At 36.1% G+C, this 24,106-nt stretch overlaps 2 protein-coding genes across 4 annotated transcripts; one reads left to right on the top strand and one right to left on the bottom strand.

Annotated features, from left to right (window-relative positions):
• Positions 1-4,158: 4,158 nt before the first annotated feature.
• Positions 4,159-18,367, top strand: RB195_020692 (uncharacterized protein; the record flags this gene model as incomplete). Of its 2 annotated transcripts, none has more annotated exons than XM_064189099.1 (17): positions 4,159-4,242; positions 4,467-4,565; positions 6,499-6,629; positions 10,916-10,933; positions 11,159-11,235; positions 11,300-11,361; positions 12,176-12,378; positions 12,569-12,627; positions 13,339-13,398; positions 13,568-13,705; positions 14,888-15,027; positions 15,723-15,822; positions 15,950-16,031; positions 16,241-16,342; positions 16,413-16,492; positions 17,592-17,665; positions 18,239-18,367. In XM_064189099.1, the coding sequence occupies 17 exons, from the start codon at positions 4,159-4,161 to the stop codon at positions 18,365-18,367; spliced, it is 1,638 nt and encodes a 545-aa protein (XP_064044980.1). The 2 variants fall into 2 exon arrangements, with proteins under 2 accessions (XP_064044980.1, XP_064044981.1); XM_064189100.1 differs by having other exon boundaries at positions 4,159-4,251.
• Positions 18,368-21,510: 3,143 nt separating this feature from the next.
• RB195_020691 (uncharacterized protein) lies at positions 21,511-24,033 on the bottom strand (the record flags this gene model as incomplete). 2 transcript variants are annotated; one of them, XM_064189097.1, is made up of 9 exons in its annotated part: positions 21,511-21,615; positions 22,154-22,230; positions 22,392-22,587; positions 22,733-22,922; positions 22,977-23,077; positions 23,131-23,214; positions 23,479-23,628; positions 23,682-23,795; positions 23,947-24,033. In XM_064189097.1, 9 exons carry the CDS (start codon positions 24,031-24,033, stop codon positions 21,511-21,513), a joined length of 1,104 nt encoding a protein of 367 aa, XP_064044978.1. The 2 variants fall into 2 exon arrangements, with proteins under 2 accessions (XP_064044978.1, XP_064044979.1); XM_064189098.1 differs by lacking the exons at positions 22,154-22,230; positions 22,392-22,587.
• Positions 24,034-24,106: the final 73 nt, after the last annotated feature.

The following is a 24,106-nucleotide window of genomic DNA, read 5'->3' as shown; positions in this document are numbered from 1 at the left end:
AGTCAACATCTTCCTCAATGAACGTTCACATCTGTGCAAAAGGCGATCCGCTAGTGAGGCACGTAACTCACGCGCGGTTATTAGAGCACTACCAGCGACTCTGAGCAGATTTTCACGTCCCTGTGACGTTCACCTCCACGAAATGAGTTAATAATTGCCGTGATATCCGTAAATTACCTGCGATTGAATTAGTTAAAAATTAAATTTGAAAAATCTAAATTTGAAAACAAAGGAAATACTATGTAAAAATCGAAAAAAAAAGAATTAGTTTCTGTCAAATAATTTTCCAGCCATCAAACAAGCAAAATACAGCCGATGTCCTGTTTTCCGGAGTCGTAGCTCCTTCATTCCACAAAATTTCTCCATCGACTGGCCACATATCTACTGCATAATTAGCATTCTTTAGAGAGAAAAAAAAGATCCCATCAAATTTTTCATGAGCCGGCGTTTTCTTTCTAACCGGGGAGAAGCATACCAATTATTGAAAATGTTATTTTTCTTCGTATTTTCGTTAATATTAAGAACGGTATTAGCTTCTTTCTTCTATTCGTTCTATTCTATTCTTAATATTTGATTTTTCTTCTCTTATTCGATTCATTCACACGAAACATACGTTTCTAAAATTGAAAGGATTAAAATATATTATTAAAGGAGTCTTTACACTTAAAAAAAGAAGTTTTAAATTAGATGACCTACTGCTAATGTAGAGTAGGATTTGATTGTCTGGAAAGTTTCGAAAATATCAGATGAAAATAAGTAATAATAATAATAAATTTTTTTAGAAAAATAAGAATAATAAATAGAACATGAAATGAGACCATTGAAAAAAGGCTAAGCTCAGATTTTAGTCAATTTGACTTCGCGTTCTTTAGGTTCTCACCGCTATCAATCAGCCTTTACATCAAAAATTTTGCTGAATTCTCCAAACAGATCTTGTGCTATTTCTGGATTCATTTTCATTTTGAACCTTGGTGACCATACAGCTAACCGCAGAAACGTTAGTTTGTTCCCACATGAACCCACCCATCCACCCACCCTCACTCTCGCACTCATTTCATCTATCGAGTTCCCTCAGCCAGACCGTCATCAAATTTATTGGCCATAGATGAAGTTATTTTCCTTCTGAACTCAAAATTTCACCTCATTTTTCATATTCAGATTTCAACAGTATATTTTAGACCTCCACTATTCGCTAATCTGATTCTTATCCTTAATTATTTACGGATTAGAGGAATTTGACAGAAATGTCGCAAAAATTCCTAAAATTTCATATCTCAGGAATTTCAGGATCTTTATCACCATTGTGATGAATACCGTCAGCTTTGTGCTGTATTTATGCACTAATCGATCTGATCGATCCGAGAGTTTGAGGATTATTAGGAGTGGGAAGATATTTGAGTATCCTCCTCTAAATCTGACAAAACTCTGTAACTCTGCCTTTCTACACATTTTAAATCATTAGAAAATTAAATTTCTAACTACGTAGACGAAAATCAATTAAATAATATACAAGTTATTTTAGTATTTGTTTGCTAATTTTAATTTACTAGTATTATTATTTATATTCTATAACAACAAAGCCTATACTTACCTTGTTGCATCTGCAGCCAACCTCTTGTGTGTGTGTTTTTCTTAATCTGAGATGTCTAAGGATAATATAGACCGATTTTCCTTTTAGGACCTCCTTTCGAACTTATAGTGTGAAGTAATTCGTAGTCATTTTAATATAAAGAAATTCTCAAATTTTTTTATAAGCAGCTTCAAAAGGAACTTGAAAGTATGTGTTAGCCTCACAATATATCCATGAGATTTACTGGATTTGCATTTTTCCAGTAAAAAAAGAGTCAGTCAAACCTCTAGAAAAAAAATGCTACTGAATATTTCACACCTTCTTTCAATACGACCTTTCAAAAACTGAAACAAAATTTTCTTTTTGGAGGAAGACTTTCTAGACAACTTGATCGAACTTCTATTTTAGTACAAAACGAGACCACGCTTGACGTCAACGGTATTAAAACTAATATATATTAGGTCTAAAAAAGCTATAGGGTACAGTACGGACTAGAAGATTACCGTAAGACGAGTGATTCGTCGGCAGAAGGCGAAAAAGACGTGGACATATGTTGTTTCTTTTTTTTTGATTTTGCTGAAGAACTGCTATTCTCATCGCATGTACGTAGACTCATTACCATACCGTACTACTGATAATACGAAGAATAAAAAAAGATAGAATAGAAAATATTTTTCTGGAAGAAAAACTAAAGAAACTTTCTATTCCGGAACATCAAATTCTAAATTAATAATAGTCAAAGTGGTCAGGAAATTATCTCCCATTTCATTTTCATCTCCAAATGGCAAAAGGCTGAGTATTGCATAGAACCTATTTGATAGGGTCTGTCTGGGATTAATTCACGGCTCGTATCGTAAAGTTTCGCACTCCGAATACGGCAATTTTCAGAAATGTCGGCCAATAAAAAAGCTTTTTTTCTAGAAAAAAAAGTTTGCCCATATCCTTTTAGAAGATCAATGAACTGCTCATTTATACGAAGTTTCATTGAAATTCAATGGTGTATAGTATAGTATACGATTCCTAAATATTATTACAGGATTGCTACTGACATAGATTAAATTATTAGCTAGTTAAGCCCGAAAGGAGTTATTTATGTTTATTCTTCACCAAAGATAAAAGAACCTTAGAAAATCGTCCCTCCTTTGAAATTTCTACAAAATTTTCCTGATAGGCTGAATTCGTCCACTCTAAATCCGTTCCTCCCTTAAAATTCTGACAGAAATTTTCCTGTAAGGCGCAATTCGCCCTATACAATAGGGGCAGTGTAGCGCGGTCGGTTCGAGGTTCCACTTCCAGCACGCAACCTTTTAGTAGGTTAAGTAGAAGTAAAGTTTTAAATTAATTAGAAAAAAAAGGGCGGGTGTAGTGTAGCGGTTAGAGGTTTCACTTCCTGCACGATGGATCGGAGGTTCGAATCCGCCCTAGTGCTCACCAAGCCTTTCATCCCTCCGGGGTCGACAAATTGGTGCCAGACTTGTCTGGGAGGATAAAAACACTGATTTGACTCATCGGCTAGCCACTGTAAGTCATTGTATAGGTCAGTTACACGTTCGTAAACCTTAAACGATTCTGAATTGGAGTAAACGTGGGGGCGAAGGTCCCAAGCGGATTGATTAACGCCAGACACTTTATCCTTTACCCTTTATAGTGGACTATTCTTAGTGTTATTACTGTACTACTTACTAACGATCTGAAATGTTAAGTTTACTCTCTAATAAAGATAAAAGAACCTTAAAAATTCGCTCCTCCTTTAAAATTCCGACAGAAATTCTCCACCGACTGAATTCGTTCCCCGCCGAGAATCTCCGACCTTTGCAGATGTGCGGCATTAGGAGGATGTCAATGTGTCATCAGGGGGGAACGGGACGGGCGGGAAAAAAAAAACGAACAAACGCGGCACATGCGGCAAAGTGAATGGAAAGAACGGGAAATCTAGTTAATGTGAAGAAAAAAGGAACGTTTTGAAGAGAAGCATATGTGCAATGGAAACAGTATGAACACACAATGAAATGTGTTTCGGTGACCGCGGAAGTCACAGTTTTGTTCGTTTCTCCGGGATAAAATCCACCATAAGCGAATTCTGAGAAACTCGTCACCCGCGCACAGCACATCCAATAATCTTTCCAATAGTAGAATAATCCACTAATTTCTAATCACTTATCTCTTTCTCTATAATAATTAGTCGTTTTTATTCTGCAAAAAGTCTGTTTTTTGTGTTTTTTCTTACACTTTCTTCTTTCTTTTTTCTTTTTCTTTTCTTCCCTTATTCTCACTTGTTCTCATCTGTCAAGTTTCGAACCGAATTCTACAGTAAGAATCGCTAGTTCTCTAACTGAAAAACGAAAAACACGAGGATTCGGGTCATTTTCGTCTTTTCTCGAAGAATTTAGCAACTTTACCGTTTCCTTTCTTCCATTCCTCAAACATATTTTGAACGGATTTTACAGATTTTCCTGGATTTCCTCCAAGTTGCGCAAGACATTTTTTTTCCAACCTTGTACACCGTAGATCACGACAATTTTTTGCGATTGAAATGAAAACTGATAATTTTCCAAATTTTTCCCATTTTCAGCAAAATTCGGCAACACATGCACCTATTCCTAACGCTGGTCCTACTACCAGTGCACACCTATCAACATGCCGAACAATCCGGCGCATTTATGATGAGACAGGCGAGTCAGGCTAGTTTTTCAGGAATTTTATTCATAGTTTTGTAATCCTGGCAGAAAGAAAATGTTGAACTGATCTCATAGTCGAAAGATCACACAAAATCTTGATCTCAAAATCAGCCCAATTCCTGGAATTTTCAAATGTTCTGGAATTTCTGGGTGACCTCTTTCTCACCTAAAACCATTTTTTTCCGAAGCCGAACTTTATCACAACCGTGGAATTCCAGCATAATGTGGAAAATCAGCGCCAGAACACCCAGCGAGAACGGGAACATTCAATGGAACCGCTCGACTATTATATCGACGATCAAGTTGAGGATGAAGAGGTCTGAATTAATTTTGAGAAAAAAAAACCGGACAGTAGAAACCTGAATATTGAAAATTCGAACGCTTAGATGTTGTCTACAGTGACCATATTCAGGTTAAAAGTTCCGATAAAAATATAGAGAAACAAATAATAATAAATCAACTAATTGTAATAATAGTGTGGGTATGGCGCAACCGGTTAGAGATCCGTTGTGGCCGCACGGTCGATGGTTCAAAACCGCACTAGTGCAAACCAAGGGTTTTCATCCCTCCGGATCGATAGATGGGTACCAGTCATATCTGGGAGGATAAAAACACTGGCTTGATCATCGGTTGACCCCCACAAGTCATTGTATAGGCCAACACACATTCCAAAATCCTCAACTATTACGAATTCCATGAAACCCGTTGTCGCATCCCTAGTGGATCGATGCGCCAGTGACCTTATCCTTTGACTTTTTAAATGTGATAATAAATTAATAAATTTTAACAGAATTTGAGAAATCTTCTAGAAATCCATAATAAACGCCCTTCAAGCATTATGTACCTCTCAGGCTTACAATTTCTGCTCGAATTATTACTTGTAACAGTTGTCCGGTGTTCGTAAATATGAATGAGATTGCCCGCATAGGTAGAAAAAAAGATGAGCTTTGGATGAGATGCATAGATCTCAGGATGGATCAAAGCTTGCTGAACGCTACGGAGAAAGATGAGGTTAGGGTTCTCATCGAAATTTCTATCACCTCACGAATCTGAGGTGGTACGGATTTTTGGTGGAGTATTTGTATACAGGATCGTAGATTATGGAGAGGAGGAGAAGGGGGGGGGGGGGATTCCATCCATTTCTTCCTGATTGCCGTGAAAAAACGGCCCGGAAGATTCGGCTTCGAGCGTTTCGGCGCACTATTTTCTACGAGGAGTTCGATTGGAGCGCGCCAGCCCTGTGCACGGAATCACCCCCTCTCCATAATCTACGATCCCGTATACAAATACGAATATCCATCGGAAATCCGTACCATCTCAGATTCGTGGGGTGATGCCTTTAATATGATTTATAATTGAATTTGATAAGTATCTGTTATATCGTACAGTACTATTTATTATAGCACATCGTACAGCATATTTTCCCCCGCGTGATAAAACTTTTTTCGTCATTCTATCGCTAGATCAGCTAATATAGGAATTTTAAGGCTACACAGACGGATAGGTGATTTCTATGCTGTGATCCCGAGCGTGCCGATAAATATTTTCGGATGGAACATATTCTGTCACCCTCAGGAACCCATCAATTCATTTTAATTGTGATATTATTGTAATAATGTCAAAATTCTGGTCGTGAAGTTACTGTACTCAACTCTCGAAGCGCCTTTATGTACTAATTAATGACACCTTTGTTCACTACGGTTTAAATGACCGCATGCCAACCTTTAAAAATCTTTTTTAAAAAAAAACAACTTCAACCTTTAAAAGGGAGAATTATTCCTTCACTGGAAGAAATTTTTAAACAATCACAAATAAATTAGAAGGTGAGGAGATTTTCCAAGCAATAAATCAATTTAGTATAAGACATTTATTTATTTATTTATTTATTTTGAATAAATTCGTAGAATTGCTACAAAGAACCTCACACAAGGGGGTTTCGAACGTCCTAATCGACAAAAATGATATTTTGTGCTCCCACCAAAATTATTACTAACTAATTAAAGTGCAAGCTAATCCCACATTCTCTGTTTTGCTTCCGAAATCAATTTCCGACTAACAAAAATCGAATTTTAGCAGAATTAGCAGTGGAAAAACAATGAACTACTGTATTCGTGCCCGGTCGCAAATTTAAATGAATAGATTAATTACCTTGTACTCAATTTAAACGAATAACATTCACGAGATCTAAAATCCACCAGAGATTACAGTTTTGTTAACCTGCTAGTGGTTCTATTCACCCAATAATTTCAGGAAGAGACTAGAAAAACCGGCGGACGTCATGGTCATCGACGAAGTGGAACACCAATGCGAACGTCGATGAGGGACGAGGGCGGAGGTGGTGCACCTCTGCCGGGAGCTAACGGGGCCATCTTCAGCCAAGGGTAAGTGATCTAGCTGATACTGATAAGGTGACTTTGTGGTTTCTGACAGTTTCCCAAATATTTCTGGACATTTGGGAATTTTTGATATTTTTGGATGGGTGGAACTCCTAGAAATAAGTTAGCACTTTTTCCTACCATAAGACGAATAGAGTTTCAACTAATCTGCATGCTTTTGATCTCAATTTCTTTTGGATTCCATAAGTTCCTAGGATTTTTTTGAAAAGAAAAAGTTCTAGAAAGTTAGGAAAATTCTGGAATTTACACGCCCATGATTTGTATAGAATAGAGAAAGTATTGTCTAATTTTCAAAACAACATTTTTCTCGAGCTTAACCTTCACCCTACGGCTAAGAATCTATCCATGTCGGAAATCCCCAACGTATTTCCTTTCCATTACATCCTTATTTTCAAAATCTGTCCTGCATTCTTCTCACATTCCATTACTATCCTCACACACTCTCAAATTCGCTTCTTTTCCCAAGTTATGCACGCACAAACGCTGCTTTATCCCCACACACAAACAATATGCACACTATGTGAACTACAGTATCCGCCCTGAAAACCGTCCACGCACCAAAGCACAGCCTTGCAGAAGAATGTGTGTAAATCCTTTTTTTTCTCTTATATTCAATCACTGTATAGACGTGAACGCTAATTGACGGTTTCAAAAAAGACTTTTCTAATCATGATTTTTCCAACAAGGCCTATTCCTAGCCTAATTTGTTGGAGATTATACAGCACCACCACATGGCTTCAGCTAGTGAGTGTAGAATTCTTCGAACCAACAAACTTTCAGTAAATTTCACCTTTTCTTCTCTTAAAATCTGACCGCAGCTCTCGCATGCAAGCGCCCTCATTTGGTGATTTGAAAACCTTCCACAAAGTAGCAATTTTTAGGGGAAACCTTCAACACATTGACCGAGCTTTCGAATTTTTCACATTTTTTTTTCTAATTCCGTAGTAAGGTATTACCTCAGGACGTTATTCTTGAACTTTCACATCCCGTTCTTTTCTTTATCTTTCGCGTTCGACCTCTACTGTAGTGTCGTTGGTTGATTTATGAGCGAATACTAGCTGAGCAGAAAACCTATTTCAACTTTTCGGATCAAGTTCAACTAATTTTAAGTGTACACTGTAAGCGGGATGTGATATCTAAAGTGTTGAACGCTTTTTTAGAGGCACTACATAGTTTAAATCAACACACAAAAAACGTTTCCTTGTTCGAAGCAAAAGAACAAAAAATCCCCAAAAACTGTTGGTGGTGATGAGTAAAATTAAATATACTATAAGTGGTGAAGGTCCCAACTAATCCAGTGACCTTTTTGAGTTGAGGTTTTTTTTTGATTGATTTGCTTAAGCTATACCGAAGATAACTCCAAAGCGAAACGTTAGCTGTTAATAAAGACAGATCAACACTAATCCAATCTCGGGAATAGCTCGAGCTAATCAATATAAAAATAATTTTAAAAAATATTAGTTGAATGTGTTTCAGAAGTACTACTGAAAAATACTATCACATTAAGAATTCCCTAATTTCTTCCTTCTTTAGAAGAAGCGCTCCATTAGAAAAAGGGTCAATAATGGCGCACAGGTAAATTCTGTCTTATGTTCTTATGATTTAACGTGAGGAGAATATCACCGAGTTCACGTTTTGTGTGATGCTTTGCGCATGCACGTGCCTGCACAATAGTCACAGTACGATCGGAAACTCATTGAGTGAGGAGGAACATTGTTGAGCACGGCTGTAGGTAGATGAAACACGGAATGCACACAGTAGTCTCACCCTATCCATAGGATATTGGAATCTGGTTCGATCACACCCTGACACGATATCACAATTAGTTATGGTTTTCAGTTAAGCAGTTATCACTTCCTGTACTTTTTTTTCTGAAACTGTTGCCCCGGCGCAACTGAAGTATAAACCGTGGCCGGCAACTATCAATATCACCAAAAAAAGAAAATGATATTCTTTAAAAATTACTCCAGTTTTAATTCCTTTCAAAAGGTAAAATATAGAGAATTTGTTGTGAAACTGTGGAAAATTTTAGACGACATTTTTCTTCAACAGTTGGTCCTTCTTCTCTGCTGGTGGTGGAAAGCTGTTCAAGGATAGCAAAGTTGGTGAGCCCTTGCGCTTGAGGTCCCCCCACCCGTTCGCCCAGGGTCCCTGACGGATTCCTCCGTTCGAGGTTAAGTTGACCACCCAACCCCTTCGGTATCCGTTTATCTACCGTAGCGTTCTGGGTCTGGGAAAAGGATCTCGCGTGAGGATTTCTCACCCTCTGTGGCAGGAGAATGACCTGCCAACCCACCACTCATCATGCTTTAAAGGGCCAGCCTTGTTGTGTAAAATTCAGGCTAAATTCTAGTGAACTCTGTTCCATCTTGTTCTTTTTTCTGTTTAATGGCACATCTTCAGGTGTTTGAATAAATAAATAAATAAATAAATAAATAACTTCGACCCTTTCCAGAAACATTACCGATCTCCAAAAGTCTTTTTCTTTCCCCTCAATTGAGAGTGAATTTCAGATTACTGTTCTCTAAATACGTTGCTGAAACCAGTTTCTCTTTCTATCAGCGTTACAAAGGGAATTTAGGTGTTACAAAATTACTACCTTAGAAACAATAATATTAGCAATAGTAATGCTCGCAGTAATACTAGTACTAGCAGTAATAATACCATCAACATCGAAGATACTAATAATAATAGTAGTACAGTATCATATTAGTAGTATAATAATAGCCCTAAATTTCATGGAATGCTGTCTCGACAAGTTTATTCCTACTCACTTTTAAACTCGTTCGATTCTACTATTACAATAGCTTTTTCCAGAAACTTTTCGTTGGAAAAAAAAACAAGATGTGTACTAGTCTGAACTTCTTTGACCTATCCTTATCCTTACTTTATCGAAGCCAATCCAGTGATTCAAAGGCACAAATCCACGAATCTTATCATCTTACCACGAATCTTACGCGGTGTGGGAATCCGCAGAAACAATTAGAGTTGAGGTTGTAGATTGCGGGAACCGGATGGTTCTGTTCATCTCTCCCTAATCGTCGTAAAAAAAAAACGGCGTGGGAACCGCTTTAGTTCCTACGAGTAACCCTAGAACGCCCCACTATGTACACGTTCCGGTCATCTCAGCAGCCTACTCATTGGTTTTACCTGAATAGACTGATGAGAAGACATCATTGATCTTCGACCGCTCGCACTTGGATGCGACACGGGTGGCGCAAGGGTGGCGAGCTGCGAATGAAATCGACTAAAGACATCACCCCACGAATCTGGGGTGTCACGGATTTCAGCCGGGTAATTCCTGTACGGGGTCGTGGATTGTGGGGAAGGGGGTGATTCCCTTCATCTCTTCCTGTATCAGTGTGATTGTTGTTTCTTACGACACTGTTTCTTACGACGGTTTCTGTTGCAATGCGCAATCATTGCGCCCCGTATAGGCACTAACCCCCCGCCTGGAACCCCTACCACCTCAGATTCGTGGATTGATGCTTTTAAGGAAATATGAGTGGATCTACCCCGGATTTCTACCATTCTAAAAAACTAAAAGCAAAAAGCCCACTTCTAGCTTTTTTCGCGGAGTCCTTCACTACGTCGGATTTGTGGAATCCTCACTTTGATACAATTCCTGAGAAGTGTTAGTTCCTAAGACCTCAACTTTCCACCATTTTGTACTTCTTAAGAATCAAAAGCTAAAAATCATCCTAGGAGTTCTAATTAGAGTAGAATTAGTTTGTTTTGAGTACGAACTTGCGAGTCAAACTGGATATTATGCAAATCTATGCATAATCCAGAATATCAATGTGCTTCAGGCAGACTTTCCTTCAAAAAAGGGATCGAGTCAGCATGTACTCATTAGAATAAATGGTAGTTTTTGTTTTCTTAAAGGACGAACGGAAGAAGTTCGAATGGTTCCCAGTGATTGAAGCCTTTCCGACATTAAATAGTGTGGAAATCCACTTCCAGTACAGCTAATTCCGTAACACATCTGGTTCACAGCTCATCCGAAACGCGTCACTCCTAGAAATGTCAGGGAAAAAAAATCCCATTAGATTCTTGAAACGGTGCGAAAATATCTCAGTCACACAAATCAATCCTAATTTCATTGCCACCATATGTTTTAAAGGTCAGCCAGCAACAAACGATGTGAAAGAACACAACTCTCGGAAAGAAAAGGAAAAAAATGAGAAAAAAAGAAATGAAAACAAAAGATTTCCTTCGAATACGATCACTAGAAAAACGTGGAAAAATCGATAAATCGATTTTTATTTCAGAGAAGTTGTAGAGTATGGGTGAGTTTCGATGGAATTTCACCTTATAACTTCGTAACTACTGCTATATTTATGTATGTGTAGACATTTTCACTCTATTTTCAAAGTAATCCACTAAAGCTTTAGCTTAGCATGCTGCCAGCATGTTGCCTATATAGTTTGTGTTGCGGCTTCTCGTATATTCCCATAGCTATGAGAATTTTCCGACAAGATCAATAAAAAAATATTCTATGAAAAAATTTTCAGAGAGACAAGAGATTTTCTACATTTTCTTCGACGTATCAATTATGATCATAGGCAATGTCCAGAGAATAAAGCTGGTGGTAAGCGTTATGGTTATGGATTTTTGGACTTGATATGTGTATCAGATAAGTATTGATCGTTCAGCTGTTCAAGTCGAGGTTTCCGTTGTGGTCAGCAACATACGAGCTGTATCTGAGGTCACTATGGTGAGTTATCTATCCGGTACATACATAGAGAAGAAATAATAAAGTAAATAAATGCAATGGAATAAACAAATGAAGTAAACAAAGAAATATTAGGGAATTTTATAAATTAATTATTATTGTATTATTTATTTAATAGTATTTATTCATATAATTATATTATTCACCAATTTTTCATCTATTAATTTTCTGAAGAACTTTTACGAGTGAGAATTCGTTCAAAAAAACTGCGATGCACAACACAGGATTTCTGTTTTTTGAAGGAAAATAAACAAACAAAAAATTGCAAAGTTGAATGAAAATATGAATATTTAATAAGTAGAAATATAAATAAATAAAAAAGTTTTCTGAATGACCAGATCTTTCGACTAAATGAAGTATTCTTTTCGCTATTAGCGCAAGAAAGTACACTATTTACTCCTCTAACTTCAATTTTACTAGAATTCCCGAACTTATCCACAAATGCCTCGGGTAGCCTTGTACAGCCACTAAAATCTTATTATTTTCTGAATATTATAATATTAACCTGTTCCCATTTGACAAACAAATCTGCAAGTTGGGCATCGAAAGTTGTGAGTCAATTTTTTAAACCTAAAACCTGGAATTTTTGTCAGATCGAGGGGACTGTGGGAAAAGTTCTGAAAAACTATGAACTGATCGAAATTACTGCAAGTGCACCCATAACAGAAAAAAAGTCGATTTATCTACTTTTCTTCCTAATATGCAAAAATTCCAGATGGTTACACAGCCGATCAAGTTGTCTAAATTTAAAAAATAATTAGAATCCTCTGACTTTTTAACAGCAATATCCGTTCAGGACTACGCTTTGGAGTTATTCTACCGTGAATCCTGGCAAGATGAACGACTTCAATTCAACACCTCACTTTTTAAGAATAAGACAAGACTTGCCTTACATGAAAGTTATACAAATTTTCTCTGGTTTCCTGACACATTTGTGCCAAATGCTATCGCATCGAAGAATCCACAGAGGAATAGCATTTCGCATAGATCTTTGTTGAGGTGAGATTATGAGCCACATTTGATTTTAAAAAAATTAGCTATTCATAATTCTAAGAAAATAAAAAAAAATAACTTAATTCACAGTTCGATGTCATGTGTTGAACAGTTAAAATTAAATAGAATATGATGTTCAATGGATCGAAAAATAACCTTTTATTTCAAAAATCTTTTGGCTAAGTATGCTTTTCAGGCTCGAAAGCAATGGTCAATTGCTCTACAGTCGTCGAATATCGTTAGTTTGTGAATGCAGTGAGTGACTACTTTTTATTTATAATTTTATAAAGGTATATCCAAGACAACATTCATTGAATTGGATGAAAATTGAAATATTTACACTTTTATAAATGTACATTATCCCTGGAAAGAAGGACAATATTACTGTTTGAAACCAAGTAAATCCTTGGGGGAAAAACGTCGGTTCGTCGAAAAAATCTAAGACCTAAAAGACCAAGTAATGCAATTTTCATTTTTATTTAAAATAATTCCTTATAGTTCTTTAACTTGTTTCTTTACCTTTTTTTCTCCCTTATTACTAGTAAAAGATAGTACCATAATCAACTTATTAATCCTTTTTTTCATTACTTTTTATTCCAAACGCTATAAGCTTGAGAATAAATATTCGTCGACATGGGCCGCTTTAAGCCCTCAAATTCCTTCTTCAAAAATTTTCAAACACGAAAATGCCGCCATTTCTAACTTACTTGAACTAGTAACTAGAAATTTGAAAAACTTGTTCTAATGAAAAAAATAGCATAGAATGACCTGATTTTCGAAATCAATTGACAAAACTTCGGAAGAAATTAATATTTAGCACAATAATGGGTTTTTACTAAAAAAAAAAAAATTCTACGGCTACGTTTACTCTGTTACATTTTTAATTTCCTAAAAAAAACCTAGTGAAGATCGTCCACAGATACTTCTTTTTCACATTTTTCTCTTGTTTATTTGATTTTTTTTCAGCAATGGATTTAACCCTGTTCCCATTTGACAAACAAATCTGCAAGTTGGGCATCGAAAGTTGTGAGTCAAATTCTTGAAACCTAAGAAAGAATTTTTTCAAATCGATTGACAGCAGGAAACGTTCTGAAAAGTTGTAACCCAGTGCAAATTACTCCAAGTGCACTCACTTACAGAAAAAAAATCGACATATCTGTCAATATTTTTCTCTCCAGATATGCAAAAATTTCAGATGGTTACACAGCCGATCAAGTTGTCTATAAATGGTCATCAGGATCGCGTCCTGCTTTAAAGCTACATAAAATCCGTCTTCCTGACTTCACCATCAAAGAGGCATACGTAACGAATCAAATGGAAGCATATGCAACAGGTAATTTCCCGAAATACTTATACAACTAACACCAGGACTGGAAAAAATTAGTCCAGGAACTGCAATTCGTAACTGTTTCTATGTGTATGGGATGGGTGTAGCGCAGTTGATTGGAGGTTCCGCTGCCCGCACAATCGATCGGAGGTTCGAATTCGCCCTAGTGCTCACCAAGCCTTTCATCCCTCCGGGGTCGATAAATTCGCACCGGACTTCTCTGGGAGGATAAAAACACTGAATTGACACATCGGCTATGGTGATGGCGGAACTCAAGCGGACTCGCTAACGCCAGACACTTTATCCTTTATTCTTTCTATGTGTATAGTAACATTCTTTCACAGAATTCCTAGTAGCCTTTCCATTTTTGTTCCTCGTTTCCGTTTCTTCCCGAAAAAAATAGTCCATAAATCCTTTTCGGTCCCACCCATTCCCTTCAGTATCTGATCCTGTTGAACACAAAAAGAATCGAAGTGGAACTCTCCTCTTTTGCAAAACGAGAACCTGATCTCTTGCCAAAATTTTATGGATCTTACGTTCTAGATTCTACGCAACTGCATTACTGTTTAGATTGAATACAACCTCTAAAAAAAGCAACCTTCAACATGACCTCTCTTTTTTTAAGGCATCACACCACGAATCTGGAGTGGTGCGAGTTTCAGATGGGTTATGCCAATACGGAGTCGTAGATTATGGAGAGAAGTGTGATTCCGTCCATTTCTTCCTAATTGCCGTAAACAAAAGCCCGGAAGATACGACTTTGAGCATTCCGGCGCGCTATTTTCCACAAGGAGTTTGACTAGAGCGCACCAGCCTTGTGCATGCGCCGCATCTTCCTGGCCGTTTTTTGCGGCAATTAGGAAGAAATGGATGGAATCACCCTCCTCTCCATAATCAAGGTCCCCGTATAGGAACTCTCCACCTGAAATCCTTACCACCTTAGATTCGTGGGATGGTGCCTTTAAGCAGAATACTCGCTTCCTACGCATCCCATGCCGCAACGATGAGCGAAAAAAATCTAAATTTGTTCTCCCGGATAAGAAAAAAGATTGAAAATTCCCCCTTTCTTCTTTTCTTCATTTTCTTCGTTATACACTTATACTGTCATATACTAAACACCACAATACAGCCATATTTTTTACTGTTGACGGATATACATTTTTCATTATCTCTCGATGATGTTTCTAGGAAACTACTCGCGGCTTTACGTATGCTTCGTGTTCTCTCGTTCATCCGGATTCTGTTTCCTGCAACTCATTATCCCATCCACAGCTGTCGTTATTACTTCATGGGTGTCATTATGGATGGAGAGTGAAACGGAATTTCAGGTACCGAGAAACGCTTATTCATAATTAACGAATTGAACGAATTAAGAACGTGGGAAAAATCTGAGTATGATTAATCAGTGAACTAATCAGTGGTAAGAAACATATTTATAGGGTCAATGAAGGGTTAAAAACTTCACACACGTACGTATAAGACGAAAAAATTAAAGTAAATGAGTTGAAATTTTTTTTCAAAAAAAAATTAAATAAGAAAGTAAAATTTAACGACTTAGGATGGATCAGTAGTCATTAAAGAATATAGATAATCAATAAAGAAGAATAAAAAATGTGGATAACATCAATAAACACAATGACAGCTCAATCCGAGCCCATTTTCGAACGAATTAGAGTAAAAATTCGGAAGTTCAATTACTGGATCAATGGTGAAGAATGTATTGAGGTTTGGAGGGTCATGAAATACAAAAACCTAGGATTTCTGTTCGTTTTGTCGCTGCAGCTATAACATTTCCCCAGAAATGTGCGCCGAAAGAGAGCGCGAAAGCGTCGCGTTCACCCGGTTGAACACATCCTACGCTGACTATATACGTATGGAACGGCTACAGTAACTCCAAATTTTGCGTCCATAGTTTTCTAAAACGACTTATCACTAGTAAAAAAAAATCGTTTTCTATCCAGCAACACCTTTCATCAAAATTCTCCCCTTTCTCTTACTAATCCTTAATCAATTAATATTTAAGGACATGATATCAATTATTCTTGCCATCACTTTCTTGATCTTCTCCTATAACGAGATGATGCCACGGGTCAGCTACATCAAAGCTATGGATATCTACCTTGGTGAGGGAAAAATTTGAAATAAATTAAAATCAAACAATAAAGTAAAGATGTATTATGTAATAAAATCAAAATTAAATAAGTTAAAATAAATCCCAATCAATCAAAATTAATCTACATCTTGTTCTAGGTGTATGTTTCATGATCGTCTTTCTATCCCTAATAAAACTGGCGTTTGTCAAGTATATGCGACAAAAAATCAAATTAGAAAGGTACGTATCAAGTAGTAATTTATTGTTTATTTATTTTTTATTTGTATCAATTAATTGTTATTATTTATTTATTAATTGATTAATTTATTAACTGTTATTATTATCTACTTGTTATTACCTAATTACTTATATTTTTATTCGCTTATTATTTAGTGATAATTAGGATTGATTTCAAATCGATCAATGCGAGAAAAAAAAAGATTTTTTAGTGAAAGTTTCCAATCGATGAGCGCAGTGATGACACCTACTCGACCAATAAATGGGATTCTACCGCCGAGAACCGGTGCTAATCTTGTGCTACGCAATGGGAAGTGAGGAAATTTCTGTTTATTGATTTATTGATTTCCTCCGCCCATTTTTTATGCCGCTGACCATTTACAGATATAATAACGAGTATGTGACGGTTCCTGTTGCGGATGTGGAAGACTCCTATATTCCAGACGGGAACAAAGATACTTTTGGTAACTGTTTCAGTTCTACACTTGGGAGAAATTCATTCGATTATCTGCTAAAAATAAATTATAGTTATCTGCTGACCAATAACAAAAATTGGGAGCAGTTCCTCATAAACTGCGATTTTCTTTTATTCCGAAAAAACTGAATTGTGGAAGGACTGCTAGTGAAAAATAGAAGGGTAGAGAGTGAACCGTAGGGGTAGCTAGAGGGTAAAGAATGCCCGTGTATAGCCAAGAAACTCCATAAGTTGCTACAGACACGTCGCGGCAAACCGGATAAACATAAGTCCCGGCGACTGCTCATACGTTTTTTTTAATGCACAACGCAGCACGCAAATTCTCCGCTCTTTGCATAAGATTGGGAGTATCCCGGGCAGAAAAAAGGGGTGTGTTACGAATCCCGTGATTGGTTAATTCATCTGTTTTTTTTATTCTTCCTAGTTCCACGCAAATCTACACAATATCGTAACTAAGCTGCTGGAAATTAGAAAAAAAAAAACAGATTATAGCTGAATATGGGAAAAGGCGGTGAAATAATAATAATAATAATAATGTACGTAATAATAAATACTATTATTTCATCATCACCGTCTTTCCCGTACATCCTTCCTCTTTCCCTACGACTTTTATCATTCATAGCATGTCATTTTTGTTCAAAACCACTAATAAGAAATCCTGAAGATCTATGGATCTATGGATGCCTCTATAAACTAGTTTAAAGGGTCTGACGCTTCATTACCTTTATCAACATGATATTTTTTCTCTTTTCTACATTTTTTCTACATTCATTCTACATTTTTTCCCTCTTTTTTTTTTAACACTAATTCAAAAATAAAGGAATGGTCCGAGAGAAAATGAATCTAAAGATGGCGCGCAATTCCTAATAATTCATTCTTTGTTGAATTTACGTCCACGTTCGGAAGCAGACAGCGAGAATTTAACAATAAATCCTTAGTATTTGATGGAAAATCGAAAATCTGGACATATAATACATACACAGTAATATGGTGAGCATGGATGTTTTAGAATTTAAAAAAAACCCAAGTAAAAAACAAACTTAAACCCATTTAATAAAGTTTAAATACTTCTAAAAATTCCTCTTCAGGTGATAAAATGCTCAAACTCGTAGATTTCCACTTCACACCACGAACTATGCACAGATTTCAGTGGATTTCTCAGGTATGTCATGTGCAAAATCCTTCAAATATGATTACACGCCGTTCTCTTTTTGAACGTCTCGGCTTCAAAAAAACCATAACTACTTTATTTCACCCTTTTCGCGTAAAGGAAGGATTTGCAGAAATTTCCAACGTCAAATTTTGATGTAAAATTCTTCCCACTAGTATTCGGGACGGGAAACAAGGATTCGGGACGTACATAGTTCTCAGAAATTGCAGCGGAAACATCGGGAAATAATCCCGTTACTGTTCCAAAAATCAGAAAATTTCAAAGGTACTCAACGATCTCAGTTTTTCCGACAAGGCGACTCTTTACACTCATAAAAATGAGGAAATACAAGCGTATAAAGTCAATTTCATCATTCGTACAGATCTAAGGAGTTAGCTTGTCGGGAAATTAAGGTCCTTGAGTGCTCCTAGGGGCAACGAGTCTCAGATGCCCAGAATCTGGGTGGTGTTTCTGCTGCGATTCCTTATAACTACTTTAGGAATCCAGGCAATGATGAAGACACTAGAAAATGAAAAAAAAATATTTTTTTGAACACTGCCTTCACGTCTAATATCTCTAATTTAGATGCTCTTCTTCTTTGGATTCGTTATTTTCTGCCTTTTCTACTTCCTCGTATATCCAAATCTACATATGGTGAGCGTTGATCCAGCATGCGAGAAAACTCAGGCTGAATGGTTCGCGGAGATCATCTAAGTCGTACTGAAGGCGGTGATCAATCAATATTTTACGGATTCCAACGCGGCCTACAATGTCTTCTTCCAATTTTTTTATAGTATCAGATCACCTGTTGAGCTGTTCTGTGTGAGATCAATTAATAACTTTATTCGTTAAGTAATAAGCTAAGCCTCATGGATGGAGCGTAATCGGCGTTAAACTGGATATATGTAACCAGAACATGGTGCATTCTAGGTGTTAACAAAGTATAGAACGGGTCTCGAGATGTCTCGAGCAGTTCCTTGAAATCGAAAGAGACGATTTCATAGATAAAAATTTTATCTATTACTCCACTTTGCTTCGAGAGAGAAAAAAAAAGAAAAAAAAACAACAACTGTGGATAGTTGCCGAGACCGATTTCTGACGAAGGTGAACGAAAGGAGGTGCATTAGGAATAGTTTAGCCTCAAATTTTTGGACAGAAAACTACTAAACATCCTGTAAATGGAAAAAAAAATGCGAGAAAAAAAAATTAGAACTAATTTGGAAAATAAAAAATAAGGTTCTTTGTTTATGAATTTAAAAGAAAATATGTTTATGAATTTGAAAGAAAATATCAGTAGTTTAACAAAAAAAATTCTTAACTCTTACGTTCAACAGAATAAAATTCCAATTTCGCTAACTTTTTGATACTCACACTCCCTTTATTTTCACCATCACCACACCGTTTATCATCGAATTTTTCACACGGTACGCAAAAAAAGACTTTTCTTTCGAATTCACCACCAAAAATGTGCTCAGTTCTTGCAGAAGAAGAAACTACGAAGACGGTTGCTTGATCAAATTTTTGTTATAAAAATAAAGAAAAATCAGATTCTTTTTCCGTGGAAAACCTACAAAAAAAAACTCAGCTTTAGCGTAATTTCTAACAGAAAATGTCCTGAGAAAATGCTAAATATTCCCTAGCTGTATTCCTATCAAATCCACTAACTTGATGAAACTATGATGCCAAATCGTGGAAGTCCTTTCAATTTAACACAGACAAAAAAAAATTCTCCCCACCACAAATCATCGACAGTTCATCGCCGCACATTGCACAACTTATATAACCATTCTATTTTCATCCATACGGATTATTCTTTGTGCATTTATCAAATCAATATCTGTGATATTATCCGTATTACAGTTGTACAGTAATACTCTGTAGCTAGCCACATCCTTCATCGTACTGTAGCAATTTTGTCGAGAAAAAAAAAGATTAGATGGACTAGATGACTATTGAAATTGATTCAAAGATTTTTTTCTCGGCAAAATTGGCTAAACGGTAATTCTGATGTGAAAACGTTCACAAGGATTCGTCCTGATCCTCCATATTATTCGTAAATTTTTATTTTATTCTTCTAGATAAAACCTGCAGAGTATATATCCTCATTGTCCTATAATAACTTCGTTTTTCCTAGTGTAACCATGGCCCTTTTAGATTTTTCAGCTTCCTCACAGGATGCACTATCCGAAATTACCAACATATTCTGCAATGCAGCGTATTTTTAAACGAAGCGCTTAGCCGAATCAGTTCCCTACGTTTACGAGTATCCTCATCTAGTTATTTGTTGTACGAGTGTATTTATTTGTGTTCTATACGATAAACAATCATGAATATTTTGGTTTGTATGATAAAGTTTTTATTGGGAACCTACAACAGTATTCAAAACAGCAAAAAAAAGGAGCTCAGTATTGAGATTCAAAAATACCGTGAGATCTCGAAAAATAAGATTTTTTCATTTATTTTCTATTCTATTTTTTCTATTTTCTACTTCCGATTTCTCTTTTTAATTTTCCGCAATTCGGAACGAAAATGAGAATAAAGTTACCTTACACGTAAACGTGGTGAACTTTGTTGCCGATCTTTTATTTATATGTATTGACCTTTTATTTATATGTTTATTTATATGTCTTTTATTTTTTATATATATTTTTCTTTTATTTATATGTATATGTATTAATTTATATGTATTTATATGTATTGTATTGTATGTATTGTATTCAAAACCAGCGTAAACAAAGAACTAAACAACGGAAGGAAGAAGTTAAAGGAGGTTTTTTTTTAAATGAAGATATTTTCGAGAATCAAAGAGAACGAATACTATTTTGTTCGAAGAAGAAAACTTATATATTAAGTGTGATATCCTTCAAAATTCATTTCATTAATCTGCTCATTTAAGAATCAGCATCAAAATTCATCTTATATTTATTTTTCTAAGTATTTTTATTATTAGATTTTCCACTTAGGCATTGAATAAGACAAAAAATATGTACGCAATGGAACCAAAACAGCTGAATGACCATGTTTTAGCTTCTTTTATGAAAAAAAAACTACACATCCTAATCAATGAATCCAAGAAATTCCTAGAGATCAAGCATGGATATCTATAAATGTATGAGATGAGGTTTCAACTTTTTTCCCAATAAATTCGTCTTCTAATCTTCCCTTCGACTTGTACATTTCTTAACAAAAATAAAATCTACGTGAAAAATTGAAAACTAAGAATGAACCAAACGTTATTTTCCCCTCCCACGCACAAAAAAAAACCCAGGAATCCTCTATAAAAACAAGGAAAGGTTTCCATATCCCAATAAATGTGCTTAAAAATGATCATTAAATATTCTGAGGACAAAGTTGTTATGCTCTATTTTCGTGTACAAACAAGAGTGTTTAAGTATAAGAAATTCATTTTTGATTCGGTACATGAAACAATTCCGATAAACATTATATCATGTTTTATTATTTTTGAGCTATACTCAGTGGTCCCTGTACAACTGGAGGAAAAAAACACACACACCAGATCGAAAGATGAAAGGGGAAGGCCTTAACACCAGGTTTCAGTGGGAAAAAAAGAGATTTCTTCACGGTGAACTTTTCCATCCAGAAGATTGAGTTCACAAGAACATTTCTATTGATACCGTAATGTCTCATGCTTAAGTTCCTAACTTTACTCAAAGTACTCCTTGCGCTACAATTCCAGTTTTTTCAAACCAGTTGTGAACCGTGATTTAAAAAAAAAATCCCTATTTCCACACAGCCCTAGTGAGCAAAAATTCCAAAATTATACAAGAATGAATCGTCTAACATCAATGCATAGCTATTCAAGGAAAGATCTAACAACAACCCGTCTTCCACAAAAACTACCAAGGAATACAAACATAATCGTTGTTGAGGCCTAGAGCCGATCGTAACATCCAATGTACATCTTGAAGTCGATCGCCATTGTCTCGCAAATATCGATGCAGCTTAAATCCAGAGATCAACTATCAGTCATTTTTCAGTAAATTTTTTTACCCTCGCCAAAATATGGCGATCGTAAATTTGAAAGCTGCTATGGGAAACATAAACTTCAGCCACGTCACGTCCATAAACACAAATATTTTCTTAGGTTAGGATCCCAAGAGCCCCTAGCATCCTTGGGAAAACTAGTTTAAGCGTTTTTTTAAGGATCTTAACTCCTATTTAGCGGATATGATAACTAAGCGCATAACCCTCTGCTCACATTAAATAAAACTGACAATACAGTCCAGTCAAAACGACCCGTCTCTTGAAGCAACTGCATACGCGATTACGTTCGTGGTAAGACCTTCGCTAACTTCAGTCAAGATGTGGAATTGAGCATAGGTCCACCGTATAACTTAACACATTTTCAATATCTGTATTAATCTATGATGCATACCATTACTATGAATATAAATTGCAATAATTCACCAATAAGGAAAAAAACCTATTTGAGATGTACATTTCTGAATATATAACAAACGACAATCAGAGGTTATTAACCCTTTGCACTCCAGCCCAGTCAAGCACATGGAACACTAGCAAATCCAGCATTTTTTCGTAACAAACGCTTTCCGAATCTTAAGTCACACGTTTTATGAAGCAGAAAATACAGTTAACGCAATACTATTTATTTGTTTTAAACACCATTACTATCTAATTTTAGTTTATAAACTAGTAATGAAATAAATTGTTTATATTCGAAAATTTTTCAAAGTATGATATTTTAGGAAGCAGTCACCCATATGCATTCGAGGTTTCCCAGGACAAGTATCACAAAACTCGCTAGTCTCACGACGTTTTCCCTTTTCATGTCTGTTTGAACATACGATACAGTCTCTTTTCTTTCCTTTCCGTAATATGTGAAGCTTTTTGTCGAGCCTGGTCTCAGATGAAGTTGATGGTCTTGATCGATCATCTCGGAATTCTCCATCTGACTGAAATAAGCTAAACAAGCGTGTCGCAGCCACAGCGACAGTGGAATTAAAGCACATATTTTCTAACGTCGCACGTACGGGCGACAAAGGAGTGCAAAGGGTTAAACTGGAGCAGAAAATAGAGACCTCAGAAAAAAAAACGTACCTCCTCCACAGCATTTGGTCCAATTTCTCTCATTGTCATATCATACAACCTCGCCATTCGAAGTTCGGCCGCAAATTCTAACTTTCGGATTAGCGGCATTTTCGCTGCTATTAAATACGATTCGACCTCTCGAAGAACGGTAAGCAATCGATACTGTGATGCCAAAATACTCATCAGAAGGAAATTATCCCTTAATTGAGAAGAATAGGAAAAATATTGAAGTTATATGAAGAAAAACACACACTTGTGTATGATTATCGATCCGAATCGAGCCGTAGCGTGCAATAATACTTTCACATCTTCAGGCGACATATCTGTAACTTCTACGAAGTCCAGTCCAGCTTCCTATAAAATCCCCAATGGATACTTTTCTAGTGTGATTCACTGTTAAGACGAACCTGTTTAACTTTCCAACTCGTAAAAAGTGGACCGCCAAGTTCTGCTAGGAGACGAAGATCAACGTGGAAGTTGTATGGACCACACTAAAATATTAGCAGAAATTTTAATCTGGTAAAACTGAGAAAAAACAAGTGTTGAAATGGACCAATTTTGAGAAAGTTAACGATCATAAACACTGCAAAACTACAAGAAAAAACTATTTACATGCTTTCGTTCACTAAACCTTATAAAACCCTCATTCAAAAAAGATTCCACGGAAAATTCAAAAGTAAACACCATCCTACAATGGTAAATTGAACAAATTGCAATTATATCAGTATCAGCTAAAGCAAAAACCTCATACTTACTCGAATTTCAAAATTTCGATAAGCACTTGGACGACTCAGATCCACAGGTGATAAAAGCTGGATGGTCGATGCCATGAGGACCAAAGCACCATTATTAGCTGTGTGTTTTTCTAGTACTACTTTGCCAGGTTCCCATAAATCTCTTTTTACCTGAAATTTTTAAAAATAAAAATAGCTGCAAGAGGAATAAGCGATAAGTTCACCTCAATTGTTTCTTTATCAATTGTGAGCACATAATCAACTAAGATCGCACATTCTGTGGATTCCAACGGTAGAATACGAACCGTCACAGTGTTCATTCCAGCGAGTTCTTGGACCTTAAATAGGTGACCTTGTCCTCTAGCATGTCAATTTCATTTTCTTTTTATCAAAAATCATTCCTATTTTACACATGTGACTATTTCCTTTCAATCTAATCAAGAAACAACTTCAGTTTTCAATAATAATAACCTTAATAATTCCAATCACCTCAATTTCCAGCGTCAGCAATTCAAAATTCCCTTCAGATTTACGTTTCTTCGTATTCGACCGTATGATTGTAGTGTACTCAGACATCTCTGAAACTACTTATCACTTCAAGTGTAATAAATTCAGTGTAATTCAGTAAATTTTATTCGGGTAAAACGAC

The sequence above is a fragment of the Necator americanus genome, chromosome II (assembly GCF_031761385.1).
Source record: "Necator americanus strain Aroian chromosome II, whole genome shotgun sequence".
Taxonomy (NCBI): domain Eukaryota; kingdom Metazoa; phylum Nematoda; class Chromadorea; order Rhabditida; family Ancylostomatidae; genus Necator; species Necator americanus.
The sequence above is the reverse complement of the archived record's forward strand: the minus strand, read 5'-3'. Positions and strand labels throughout refer to the sequence as shown.